The 14,904-nt window shown below is 43.4% G+C and overlaps 1 protein-coding gene across 1 annotated transcript in view; it reads right to left on the minus strand.

Moving 5' to 3' along the window:
* The window catches only part of celsr1a (cadherin EGF LAG seven-pass G-type receptor 1a), an 80,174-nt gene that overhangs the window by 23,223 nt on the left and 42,047 nt on the right, over positions 1 to 14,904 (minus strand). Inside the window, exons 7-9 of the mRNA XM_076111397.1 lie at positions 3,119 to 3,276; positions 1,368 to 1,531; positions 1,033 to 1,158 (exon numbers count right to left, since the gene is read on the minus strand). Of these exons, the coding sequence (XP_075967512.1) occupies positions 1,033 to 1,158; positions 1,368 to 1,531; positions 3,119 to 3,276 (448 nt within the window). The remainder of the gene's footprint in view (positions 1 to 1,032; positions 1,159 to 1,367; positions 1,532 to 3,118; positions 3,277 to 14,904) is intronic.

Here is a 14,904-nt window from a genome sequence, read left to right on the forward strand (position 1 = left end):
TTAGCGTGACAGAACTCATTCATTGTCTTTTTGTTTTTTTAAATGGTCTGTACAATTGATATCTGATGTGATCTGGAATTGAGTCTTTTCATGTCCGTCCAGTCTGGATGATTTTGGCACAATAACAAAATCTCTTGTTTCTCGCGTGGCAGCAAGGTGTGCAACGCCTCAAACCAAATGTGTCAACAAGCAGCCGAGCGGCAAAAAACCCTTTATCCCAGCTTGCTGTGATCCCAGCCCAGTTCAGATAGTGGATACTGGGGCCTGGCGCTGGCGCTGGCTAGGCGGCTACCTCATAGACGAAAGGGGAGGAATTCACACCTTCACTCATTGTTTGGAAGCTCGCCCTGAAGGAGCAAATCAAAGTTCTCTCCTTACCGTAGAAGAACGTGAGATGGTGTTTTAGAGTGAAAATAAAAACACTGTAGGAAAGATGTGATGCTTTTACACTTCCTCAGCTAACAAGGAAACACTGCCAAATGTTTAATCCCTTACTATCTATCTATCTATCTATCTATCTATCTATAAGTGCTGTATATAGGTCAGCACCAGAGTAACATGAGGTGGGATCAGAAACACACAGGGGACAGACATTGGGTCAGCGTGCGTGTGTGTTTTTTTGTTTCATCCTTTGTCTGGGTTTTGATGAGTGAGTCACAGTTGGTTCTTGTCCTTAAAACTCCAAACCTGAGGCCATGTTTAGTGTCTGTACAGTAGTGAGCAGAGGTTTCACTGTGAATCTCCACTGTGGCTGCTGCATGAGTCACACTGAGTCAGGGGAGGCGCTCCTTATCCCATTTGATCTCCCAAGCACAAACCATTTCCTGGAAGTCCTTGAGATCATACACACACACACACACACACACACACACACACTGTGCACTTACAGTAGGTAAACACAGAAGCTCACAGGATGAGCATGTAGACGCAGGCACATTTGGCCAAAGACACACGTGTATATGAATAACATATGTTAACGCAGAGACGTAGTTACAGACACTTTTTAGACTCCATCATGATTCTTCTTCTCACCTTGTTCACAATTCTTGCCGCCGTAGCCGGTCGGGCAGTCGCAGCTGTAGGTGTGCCACTTGCTGGCACACACTCCTCCGTTCTGGCACAGGTCGTTCATGCAAAAGTTTTTCTTTGCCGGACAACCTTGACACCAAACACATAATAATCAATATCTGTATGTGCAATGTATGCATCTGTTTATAAAAAATAAACTCATGCTAACTTTAGCTGACTGCTAATGGTATGTTTTCATTTAAAAGGAGCAAATGCGAAGCATTAGGGTTTTGCTCTTGTGCATGTTTTTTTATTCAACATTAAATTAGGCTGTTTCGTTGACATGCAGCATGTCCAACCTGCTTCGGTGCCGTTGTTGGCGACGTAGCTGGCCATGTCGATGGGTTTGCTGTCGATGCTGAGGTTTCTCATGCAGCCCACGAAGTCTCGGTTCCACACCGGGAAGGCCTCAGGTAGGTTGGGAACGCCGCCGAGCAGCAGCGGCCCCGTCAAGTCCAGAGACCTGCAGACGACACAAACGGAAAATGTATCAGAGCAAAATCCAAATGTAAATAAAAATATCCAAATATCTACTGAATGTGTGTCAATGTGAAATACTTTTAATTACAAGAAACCAGAAACACAATGATTCAGATCTGCAATGATTAAACCCATATTTTGACTGTTTGTGAATAACTAATATAAATAACGATGATGTTCAGGATTGTTAATTTCTATTCTACTTGTAAATCTGTGACAGCCCGCTGATGCTCCAGAGTTCAGCCCTAAAGGGCGACTGAGGTACTGCATGAAGCCGTTAGCGTGACTGATATTTCTGAAATAAGTTTCCAAGGTTTTAATAACCTGTCACAAGGCAAACTGCTGCCATCACCATGACCGAGTCAGGTTCTACATAGTAGGTCATGTAGAAGCTGCTTACACCTCCAGCCTCTGAAACACTCAACATCAAACCCCAAAGTGCTGTAAGGGACTTAATCTAATGCAATGCTAAACCGTTGCATGTCGTGTGCATACAGCACAAACACCGATGTGTAGTCAGGAGCATGGGAAGCTTATTCAAAGACTCTTTGAGGAAATAAATAAACAAATGTAAATCTGATGTCGTTTTAGAGCCATAAACTGCAATAGTTGCCTCAAAATAACCCGTCAAGAATATGTTTGTATGTTAATAATGCGACCTGCTGGATAGATTACTAGGACTGATATTTGTTTTCAAGATGAAGCATTTAAATTCTGTTTCAATCAATTAATAAATTCAAGATATTTGTGCAGAATGGAGTCTGTACAGAGTTGTAACAGGAATAGCAGAGCATTGCTGTGTAAGACATAGTTAATACATGTGATGGGTCACTGTATGGACCTCAGAAAAGGTTCTTAAAATAGAGATTTGCACAAAAGCTAATCTGGTTTTAAAAGCTGAGTGACTGTTTTAGTTTCAGTGGCATTTCTCAGGTTTACCCTCCCTCTAAACAGTGCTGCTCTGTGACTCAATCCCACTCTGGATCACATCAATTGTCCACAACAAATCTCCAGGCGTTTGCTAGTTTGCATCACATTACACACCAGCGTAACGTATATACAGTATCTGTATATTCCAGCCCGACACAGTTTAAGTATCCAAACGCCTCTCAGCTTCTGTGACCTGTGCAACAAGTTCCTGAAGGAATGTAACCTCATTAACTCCTCTTTGAAGCTCTCTCTGTTCCCCACCCTCTGCAAACTAAATGTGTCTCAGCATGCTAGCTCTCCATTAGACTCATTAAAAAGAAAGTCTCACGCTTCAAACATACAAATTCATTACTGTGCGGGAAATCGCCCAGTAAAGTTCGATTAAGCCTGTGCTTTTTGGACGTCTAAGGCCGTGTCAGACAGCAGAAAGGCCATGAGGATGAACACTCAGATTAAAGGTGGAGAGGGTTGTAGAATGAGAGCTGTGTAATCTGTTGTAATGAAGCCCCAAAGGTACAACACATCTGTCTATTAGTCTGACTAGTTTGCGTGCGTTGGATGGATTGGAGATAATTTGATGTAATGTGATTATTGATAAGACTTGAAGATTAGTGAAAGAGAAAGAACGACTCCAGCTTACTTCTTCTGTCCGGTCTGGGTGCCTTGGGCGGCACAGGAGTAGTTGCCGATCTGCTTTCCGAAGCGTATCGCCATGGAGATGTCACAGTCGTCTACGGCAACCACGGCTACCTTTTCTCCAGAGGGTCCATGAGGGACGCCTAGACGCCCGATGTTTGGCTGAAAACATAAAACAAAACACAGGTCGCACCTAGTTATTCCACAGAAGTTGCATGTTAGGACCCAGGATGTGCTGCATCAGTAATTCCATGTTTACTACGGGGGGTACTTGGAAAGACTGTGGAGCAGCTTAAGTAATTGGATTGAAAAACGTGATATGTCAATATATTGAGTCAGCTATAACACATGAGCACAACAGTTTGGGACCGAGTGCATGAAAAATAGCAGGAAAGCTAGCAAGCAGAGAAGCATGGAGGCTAAAAGTACTGGATGAATTGTTGAAAGGGATAGCTGAGTTTAATAAATAAACAGTTGAAATAGTTAGCTAAAAGTAAATGGTTAAATGTTTAAAATAGATAGTATAAGCTAAAGGCAGTGGATAGATAGTAAAAATAGATAGTTAAAAGCTAAAACCTATGCATACAAGGTTAAAATGTAAATCAAATGGATAAATGGTTAACATACACATGCAGTCAAAAGCTAAAGGTAGTTGATGAATTGTTAAAAAAGCTAAAAACTAAAGGTAATGTATAAATAGTTGAAATTGTTAATAGATAAATGGTTAAATAACAAAGCATAGTGGATAAATTGTTCATTGGCAGTAATGCAAACAAACTTAAACAAACCAACTGAAATACTGACATTTCAATTGCATGAAAGAATATTGCAACATCCCCTTTTGTAACATTATGAGTTAAATATTATCCTGTTTAAAAACAGTACAAATGAACACATGCATAACATGACGGGCGGTGTCGATAAAGGGGCAGGATACCTAACTTTATCTGACGTATTTCTGATAAAGAATGTCGGGAACACTGCTCTACACTACATGGAATCTCATCTATTGTCTCCTTTTACCCACCGAGTGGTATTTTTTACAGTGTATGGTCATGCTCAATCTTAACTGACGGAATTTAGCTCAAACGTTTAATGCTCGATTTCTTTTTACTCAATAGAAGAAACTTGGCCGAGCTTTGGTGCTCGATCGGTGCAGATCAGAGCAACACAAACAATGTCTGTCTGACTTTAGCCGACTTGGAGCAGAAGTGCACAGGCCTCTCTTGGCTTAGGATGACAAAAAGCCCCATTGTGTGCATTAGCTTGCACCTAATGATTACAAAGTAGGCTAATTCCTCCATCAAGGCCAGTGGCCGACAAATGTGGATCTGAGAAAATGTGGATCAGCTTAGAAAAATCAGGCCACCAAAATCGCTTTAGTTTCTGTAATGTCTAACCTGAGACCGAAGTTCAGTCGAGCGTTTTACTTCACAATGGCGGCCTCGGAACGGGAAGCAGAAGGAATTTGAGGACTTCAATAAAAAAAATGTTTCCACCAATTAAATAACAGCTCTTTTCATAGCTAAAGATATGAGCCATAAAAGGAATAAGTCTTTAAACCAATAACGTCGATATGGAATTTTCACCATACTTAAGAGTCAAAAGACAGATTATATTCTCGCTGTGAGTGGCTTAAAATAGATCAAAAATGATTAGTCACCTCTCTCTGCTATCTGTCCTGGGAGAATGGCAACTCTCTATGACTATAACAACACACAACAAAGGGACTACAGATCTTAGATCTGATTGCAGGGAAGTGTTTGCATAAGGCACCCAGGCTGTTTAGAGGTATGCCAGTTCGAGTGATCGCAGGAGAGACTTTCAAACCACTGCGGTGGCGCATTAACGGTACACAGCTCAACCTAAGGGAACGGAGATCTGGAATAAATTATTTCATTGTTGTCGTGTCGAAAAGAGAGTCACGCATAGCGAGACGCTGTGTGCGTGCATGTGTCTGTCTGCTTCATAAATAGGATTAGAGTAATGAGATACTGGTGGGGCAGAGACTCTGCAAACAAAGGAAAAGGGGGGAAAATAGAAAAGAGAAAGCGGCACACAAAAATAGGGAAGTGGACTGACCAGAAATAAGAGACCGAAAGAGAAAGACAAAAGAGAAACTGCCGGACGGGTAAAAAAACATGAGCAACAGAGGGAGGCAGTGTCTTCTATTTTAGCTCAGGTGGGCTCTGGTCTGGGCATATTTTCCAGCCCACAGGGAGTTTATCGCTGCCACTCCCTTCAACATGTCCCCGTTTCCACTGATTCCACCAAAAAACACCTTCACACTTTCCACAGACAAACAGGAAGGCCAACTGAACAGCGCTGCGTCTCTGACGCCACAGCTGTTTTCTTTCTTCTTCACTTCTAATCTCATTTGTCTATTATTATTTTCACTCACACACATATTCATGCGCACGTACACACACAAGTGAGGACAGAAAAAGAGAGCGAGTGAACAAGTTGTGGGAGCATTTGATCCCGTTCCTGTGGAAGTGTGACAGTAGAGAGAAGCCGTGTCAGGCGTGGTACGAGGAGCAAGGCATCATGGGTGAGCTCTGTCGCGTCTCCTTTAGAACAGAGGAGCTGTGTTGTCTTGGATGTTTACGATTAATGTAAACTCTCAGGCTGTTTTGCATGTGTCTGTGTGCGTCAGTACCCTATAATCACCTTGTATGTGGAGCATGTATAGCAATTATGATAGGAAACCACACCCCTCTCGCTGGCACCCGGCCAGCCGCCCCTCTGCCCTGTATCTGCAGGTGCCGACTTGTGTTACACCCCTTCTTTCCACCTTTACCTCCCAACATCACCGTCGAGACTAAAGACATCCGCAGTTCCACTCAGCCGACGTGTGAACAAGGAAACTGTTTCTTGTCTCCAACAGTTGGTTGAAGTGGCATAATTCAAATGAGAAAGGTAGGAGGGGCCTATTTGAAAGCCGTCATGATTTATTGCGTCGTCACGGTCTGTTGGATTCAAACTGTAGAACTGCCACGACGGCGGCCTGCGGCGGAACGCTGCACTTCGGGGAATGTGCGTCAAAGCTGCGCACATGTGGAAATAAATTCGGAAATGTGGCCAAATGTCTATGAAATGTCCCTGATAATTAGGACCTTTGATGCATTACCCCGCTGTGTATTATGCATGAACGTCTCCTGTGATCAAGGGACTTGCTCCAGTGAGTGAGAATGAAAAACTAATCAGGTTTTGTTCAGAAAGCAGCAAAGCCTGCGGACTGAAGCTGGAAGAAATGTTGGCACCGTGCAGCCAGCAGCAGCACAACAAAGACGACCCCGGCACAATTAACCACAGTGTTCAAAGATGCATAACAGCGGTGAAGGAAAGAACAATAAAAGGGGCAAAAGAGCAGAGAATAAACGGCCATCGTCCTCTTCTATATGACCAAATTCACAGCAGAGAACAGAAGTTTAAAACACCACAGTGACTGAACAACATGCTGTGTAAGTGTGTTGTATTGTAGTTAGTTAAAACTGCCCCTGGGCAGGAACACATTCTTCTAAAAACCTGATCAAGGGACCAGCTTTGCTTCATATCCTCATTTTTACATCTTTCCTGTCTATCTTCTTTTAATATCGAACACAAAACTACGATTCGTGCATCATAAATATCGCTTGAGGCCAGATTTGATGAAACGAAGTTACGAAAGTGAAGAAGAAATGCTTCATTCCTACTTTCATCAATCAATATCAATGTGCAGGGGACATGATTTGGATATTGATAAATGTATTTTACAAAATGTTGAACTATTCCAAAACAAATGTTGGTCAAACGATGACCCAAATGACTTTTCAAGCCAGTGGGGAGAAGAAAACGAGAGGGAAAGTGTGATAACTTGAAGGGCAACAAAAAGGTAATTTGTCAGAGAGGAAATCCCTCACTCAGTGACTCCTCTAACAGAGGAATCTGTAGCTATGCTGATTACGATCATCTCTTTTGAGTTCAGTCGAGCGAGGACGGGATGGGATAAAGACAGGAAGCAACGCACAGGAGAGAGAGAGAGAGAGAGAGAGAGAGAGAGAGAGAGAGAGAGAGAGAGAGAGAGATGCCCAGATATGATATCGTACATAATGGACCCGCAACCCAACAGTCTCAGGGGTCGCAGCTGTTACATGTGCTGCTCACTCACAGGCCGACGTGTATGTGCACACCGCGTAAGTGCTGCATGTATTTAGGGTCTCTGTGTAATGTGTAGGGGATAAAGGAGCATTAACGCAGCTGTTGGAACATAACTGATCCAGGCTCATACCTACGCTTCCCACGCTGCACATCTTTTACACACAAACTCTTACTGTAACGGAAGAACAACGCCGATGCATCTTTATTTTCCGGACACCGTTTGCTTTAAATAAAACAAAATTTCCAATAATGTAGGCATCCTATCATGTTATTTGCTGTGAGCCCACAGGGTTTATTTCGAATATTGAACCATGTTCTTTGCTTTAAAACATTATAAACTCCCTTTTTAAATCTTTGCACTGGATGCCATGTCCTACATTGAACATTTGTGTTCAGTCAGCTGAGTGTCTGTTTATGGTTTCAAGCTTCTGTTCTGACCCCTGGTTTTCAAGTGCACTCGGCCCTCACATTGAGGGGCCCCATGAGAGTCTCTCGTTTACCCTCCGCCCGACTCCGGGCTGCTGAAGATTCCCCTCTCACTGAGGTGTCGTCTCCAGGGGCGATAGGCTTGCCACCGCCATGGCAACGTACTTGATCCCCGCAGCTAGCCACAAAGACGAGGAGGGCGGAGGACGCGAGCTGACGGAGGCCTGAAACGCGGCGAAAAACACCCACACTTTCGCCCGACAGGACTACACCCCTTTCCACACACAGACGCAGGACATGGATCCTCCAAAGCGCACAAACACACACACACACACACACTGTCCCTCCATTCCACCAACACACACACTAACACCTCTATTACCATCGGGCTGCCTGTCAAAGCCGACATGATAACTCAACCGGCCCTGCGGCCGGGAAAAAGATCCTTGCTGCACAGATTGAGTTACATGCAAAACACAGTTCGACAGCTTAGTCGGAAAACACCTCAAACTCTGTCAAAACGAGCAACTAATGGCCAGTAAACATGTGTGTGTGAGTGTGTGTGCGTAGAGGGTGGGATAGAGGGAATACTCCATGGTGATTGTGTGTTTGTGCGTGTGTTTGGAGATTATGGGAAGGATGTCTGCAATTTGTGTTTAAGCGAGAGTGTTGAGTAAGCAAGAGGCAAGCTTGTTTGTGTGTGTGTGTGTGTGTGTGTGTGTGTGAGGCAAGAAGTGGCTAGCGGAGCTGCAGACGGCCTCGCGGCCCATTCTGATAATAAAGGAAGGGGGGCGCACACGGTTTTATTTTATCTGGGCTCGCCTGAGGAAATGCTATTGTTTCTCTAACTCCTGGATGAAAATTACACTTGATGGACATTTGAAAATGTCTGGATGCTTTAAGGCGCGCGTGTGTTTGTGTGCTCTGTGTAACTCTTGAGGTAACCACAAGTAAAGACCAAACATGTTTTTGTTATCATAAAGTATCCATAAACTGGAGCCAAAATAAAGATGGGCATTGACCCAACATCAGTATCTCTCTTAGAGGTTTGTGTGTGTGTGTGTGTGTGTGTGTGTGTGTGTGTGTGTGCGTGCGTGTGTGTGTTTTGGCCCTGTCATGCACAGGCTACTGTCTCCCACCTTCCCTCTGGCAGCAACAGACTCTGTCATGTCCACATTACCTCACCTGCCCTCTGGCTATGTAAACCTAGAAGTGTGAATTATTCAAACACACACACAGAGTTCCCAGAGGCTTTCCACGGGGCTACGGCGTCCCGCGTTCAAGCCTATATGTTACTGCTGTCTTCATCGTCTCATCACACTTCTATCTATCAGCGTAACAGACGGGCAGCGGCCATTGTTGGCTTGTGGCTTTCAAGCAGCAAAACAAATGCGGGAACGACACATACACTGAGGAACAGGTAACTATATCCCGTTTGGAACTGCTTGAGAAAATTCCTTTTACAACGTGACAAACATGACCAGCTGCCTGCACACTGACATCAATGGGATTACCTTCTGACTGAACGCATTTCAACGGCTCGTTAGAGCATATTTTGCAGGCAGGTTTTGTCTCTCTGACTTATTTTGCATGATTAATCTTAAAAAAATTTTATTTATTTTTTTTAGATCAAGTGCATTGGATAACTTTAGTCTTGATGATTTGAGGAGGAATCAGTTTCGTTTTTAAATAAATACATGAATATAAAAAATCAAATGTGCTTCTGTGGCAGTAAAATATAACTGGAAGTAAAAAAAAAAAACTACTTTAATCGCTTTATATTCGAAATGCAAAACATGTATCTAGATCTGACCTCTGAGAGAGCAGCTGCTGTACAGTGACCATCTCACCATTATCTAAACATCCTTGTAGAGAGCACGACACAAAGCAATTATGGACCGCTCGGAGTTATGCTAATGCTTAGCAGTAAAAGCAGCGGCGCAGTAAAACTCAGCTTGATAGGGATCATATAAGAGATAAGGGATTTACATTAGTGGAAAGAGATAAGATGAGGAGACAAAGAGACGCAAGAGGACGAGGAGGAGGACGCATCAGTGCCAGGACTAGTGGTTATAAACTAGATGGATGTGTTCTCTCTCTCAACTTCATTCTTATCTCTCTATTTTTCTTGCCCCCAAAATTCCACAGTCCGTCCGTCTCTCTCAACTTGAATAAGAGGTTTACTTCATGCTTGGTGAGGTGTTTGAAATCTCCTCCTTACAGTGACACACACACTCCCTCACATCCCGGGAGAACGATGGAGAAATGTCAGAATGAGAGAAGGTGAAGACTTGTAAGTCTTATTATCTTAAACTTTGAATATTATATATATATATATATACAGTACAAAATATCTAAATTCTTTATAATATGATAATATTATTGAATATTTTTACTGTTTTTATTGACTCATCCAAAACTAGTAACCCTGCCACACACACACTCGCACACACCCAAATACATAGTAAAAGAAGGTGGCTCCAACAGCCACAGAAGCCTGAAACTAGGCGTAACCAATATTCAACCAACTTATCTCTATTATTTATCTAATTATCCAATTAACACCAACCACTAAGGACACATTAGGGATCTTAGTGTAACAGAAAAGAAGCTTAAGAATACGATCTAAACCTTAATCCCTTAAACTAACCTGCAGCCGTGTGGGCCCCGAGATACTTGTTGTCCGTGCTCATTACAAGAGCTATCTCCCACGATTTTGTGAACGTTGTTAATCCTCCCTGACAGAATTGGATGCTTCAGCTTGTCAGGCTGCTGCCAAGGAAAACGCAATGCTCACTGGGTGTCGAACCCGTCTGTCTTCCTGCCAAGGCTTAGACATGTTTAGCTCACCTGAACAAACCTCAGTGGAGGAAGCCAAGGAAGGCTGCTACTGTGTCATTTCTGCTTATACAACACTGGTCTATTTTAGATATGAGGAGCTTGATGGAGAAACAGAGGCAGGGAGGACCACAAGGCTGATATAGAATGCACTTACTGTCCCAAAACCTGTCCCTACCGGCTTCACAAAGAGAGACCCTGACCTCTGTCTCCTGTTAGTGATTTAGTTTAAAAGAACTTCAGTGTGAGAGCAACGACATGCAACACCAGGCCGAAGCAGAAAAGGAATGTTTTGTAGATTATGCAATGTTTTGACGAATGGGTCCCTGATTTGTTTATAGGTTCAACGAAGAAGTCAAATAAATGAGAGAGAAGAAAGTCAAGTCACACTGCCAACTACCAAGTCCACACACCTTCTAGGGCCAAACTAAACCAGAAAACCAACCCCCAAATCCAATACAGCGTCTTCATTAGTCCAGGCCAGACCATAGCCAGACTAAATCAGAGCGAACACCCGAGTGCCATGTTACCTCTGTGTATCTGAGGTTAGCATGTAGAGTAGAGTTAGTCCACTAGACCGTACTAGAAGCAGAGCGGGGACTGCGTGAGATCACGGGGGATGGGGGGGGGGGGGGGGGGGGAAAGAAAGAGCACCAGTGGGGACTAGGCTAGAGGTCAGAGGTTACCTCCTTCTGATTGAGCTCCAGCCAGGCAGTATAGAGCGGGAGCCGCAGAGCCCCACTGGAGTCCACCAGACTCCCCCCGTCCTGGGAGAGAGACACCGTGAGAGAGAGACACCTCGTTAGACCTGCAGCCCACAACCACGCCACGTCACTATATGTGTGTGTGTTACGTTGTCATGTTTATGCATGTTTGTGCATTGAAGTCTGTTTTTCCGGTGATGAAACTGGGGTAGGCAGTATATGTTTAGTATCAATGGCCAACAATTCCATAATAACCTTTCCAGAAAACTGCCTACCCTGGGGAGGGACTTGAATTACAATATGCTGAAAGGTTCTTTTGGATTTTTGCTCAATGATGCTAAACATAAACGGCCCTCCCCCAGTTTTAACAGCCAGGAATATACAGCGCGGGGCAGAAGAAGTATGAAGACAGACATCGCTGTGTGCACGTACTGTATGTGCGTGTGTGGACGCATGCCCGCTGAAGTGTCTGCGGTTGGATTTGCTACCAGCCAGTTTTGCCAGCGATAACGACATCCAAAGTAAAACACGATTCCTTCCTGCCCACTTCAAACACACCTCTCCCACCACCTCAACACAATAGGCCACAACTCATGCGCTGCCGCCTTCGGACAAAGATGTCTCTGGCAGATTTATATCACGCTGAGAAATACTACGCTGTGAATTTACAGCAGGAAAAACACTGGGAACGAGCACGGGAAAGCCCAAAACCAGCCTCCACATGTCAACATAGGTTGTTACACCACACTCACACAAAGCATGGTTTTTACAAGCATGTTTACATGCTGCAGTACTAGATAAATATGTGCTATAATAATGATAATAAGTGATTAAAAGCACTTATTATATGACTCCTTTACTTTGTTTAAATAGTCATGGATACAGTATGATGCCTTGTAATTAGTAAAATAATCGTTCCTGGTACTTAAGTGCAATGTGTGTGTTTATGTGTGATGATAACCTTAACTGCTTGACGTCTGGGGAAACCTGCGTCAAGAAGAACAAAGAATAACATGGACGCTTCCTCTAAAAACACACCCTGCCGGGGAATGTAGGTTTCTGGGGCTTCACCTCAAAAAAGAACTACTTAACCTCAAAAAGCACAAACATGCACCCGTGTCTGTGCAGAAACAGACAATGTCTGCACATCCCTATGCACAGCTGATGAAGTGTGTGTGTGTGTGTGTGTGTGTCGCCATGACACAGTCACACACCTAATAAGGCATGCGTCTTTACGGCCACCCAGGAAAGCCACATGTGGCCTCGAATATTAGCAATAAAACTGCAACACAAGGACATGGATGGCAACTCTAAAACCACTCCAAAGAGCAATTATCCCCTGTGTGCATGTCTAGAAGACTGTGTGTGTGTGTGTGTGTGTTTAACTGCTTATCAGCTTGTCCTGGAAACCCAATAAACTCTGGAACATCAACAATGAGACAGAGGGAGAATACAGAGAAGAGGGCAGCAGCTATTTATTTAACAGCACAGATTTATATAACTGTGCAGAGCAGTTCCCCCTGATGGCGACCGTTGAGAAAAACTCAATTAGAAACATGTAGATGTTGCATCTGTAATGCATGACAATGTCTTGTGAAATTGTGGCTTTGACTTTTACCACTACAAAAAGTCACATGAATATGAACATGTAATATAACGTATCAATATATTAGACTCAGTTAATGTGGTCACTTTCAAAAAGGTTGCCCAATGGTAAAGTTAATCTGAAGCTAAAAGGCATGAGAGAATATGGAACGTAAACATTAAACCTGATTTTTTTGGCTACATTTTGGGGCAGCAGAAACAAGCTATGAACGCAGCATATTGACAAGTGGTGTTTATGTCTGCTGATGGATGTAAGTTCAGTATTAGCTCACCTTTTAGCTCTGTTTTTGGTCTCCACCCACTCCTGTAGAAAATATCTGGCTCTTTAGCTGCTAAATTCTCCACTATGTTCACCAGCTAGCCGCTAACGTCTGTCTGTCTGCTGTTTAGTGCTGAAAGATTGGTAGCATGCTCTGTAGAGCTGAGGGGAACTCTCTGTGGGCTTCCTTACTACAACTGACCCCTTTTCACATACACCTAGTCACATGATCAATTGATATTTAAAAATATTTAATACAGCAGCTTTAGAAAAATTTGATTAGTCTCTATCTTAAAAGCCTAAAAGTGTTAAAAATGTGGAAATATTGCAGCGAGACCGGTCTTCATTTGAGTTAACCAACAGCTTTCCAAATACAGCTGAGTGGTTAAGTTGCAGCCCAGCAGCGGTGGAATGCAAAGAAGACACACACGGCATATTTAAAAAGTACTTCAGGCTATGCTGTGAAGTAATTTGCACGTATGTTCTGATGCTTAAAGTCATGCCCTGCAAACAGCACCAGAGTGAGAGCCAGGGAGGAGCGGCAGAAGCAGAAAGAGTGAACTTTTGGTGCTCGCTGGTGATAAGAGCCAGCTAAGCCTGTCTGGGAATGCCGTCCTCACACCCGAACCGTAAATATCATAGCTCATATTAGCCAGTGTAACTGTATTAAACCTGTCGAACATCGAGCCTGTGTGCAGCGAGAGGCAGCATTATGAAAATGCTGGAAACACACGGGCATGTCATGTCAGTAGTCATGCTACGCTTCGCTGAATTTGGCAGCATATGGATGGATCACATGGAACTTCATTACAGTTTATTCATAGCTGTGGTTTACACTTAATTGGTGTTTCAATCATAAACTTTATTCTTGTTTAAAGATAGCCAGTGAAACATGAACGCAAGTGTGATTGATATTCCTGCGAGTCCCGTCTTGTTCTCATGCTTCCCATGTGAAATCATACCGACCAATAATACAAACTCTGCCTGGAACTGCAGGCTTATGGGAATGGATCAGATGGGACGCAGACACAAAGTCACATTTTTGGTCGCCACCAAATTAAAAGGGTTTAGATGATGGAGTTTGACGTGCAACACCCACTGTATAATCACTGTGTTTAAGTTTGGTTTACAGTGAATGCTAAATGTAGAAGATGAAGTATCTGAAGTGACTAAAAGTGCTTTTTGACAAAACATTTGTGCCTCAAGGTCCATTTGCTCTAGTTTTCCCAGAGCCTTCAACAGCACCTCACACTCACAAGGTCCACAGCATGGACCTTGAGCTAAGATGTTTCTGTCAGACTACTATTTCTAAGGTCATGAATCAACCTTCATGTTCTTTTATATTGTTTCTTTCAAGGCAAAACCCTCTATTATAAAATAAGATTTTTTTTCAAATGGAACTATTTTGGTGAGGTTATGGCTGTGGTTATGGTAAAGTTCAATGGAAATATAATAAATCAAGCCTTCCTTGTCTATTCTGCATCTATTCTATCCTGATGTACTCCATGCAGGTGGCTTGGCAGACGTAATCATGATACGACTGACATCCTGCCCAGCGTCCAGCTAAATAACATCATTTCCTGCAACAAGAGACATCATTTCCTGCAGTTAGCACACATCAAAACCCAAGACAAAACCTCCTGCTGCTCCAGGAATACCCATCTACGCGCTTCATCTGTGCGTTTGTGTGTTTCCTGTTTGATTCTGCCTTGCTGGGATGGTCAACTATCCTTGAGACTCTGCACCAAGGAATTCAAAAAATGTCTTTATCCTTCCACTTCTATTGTAACATCCCTAATAGCGGTACGGACATGTGCA

Source organism: Anarhichas minor, unplaced genomic scaffold, assembly GCF_050575085.1.
Source record: "Anarhichas minor isolate MPS153535 unplaced genomic scaffold, ASM5057508v1 ptg000045l, whole genome shotgun sequence".
In the NCBI taxonomy this organism is placed as follows: domain Eukaryota; kingdom Metazoa; phylum Chordata; class Actinopteri; order Perciformes; family Anarhichadidae; genus Anarhichas; species Anarhichas minor.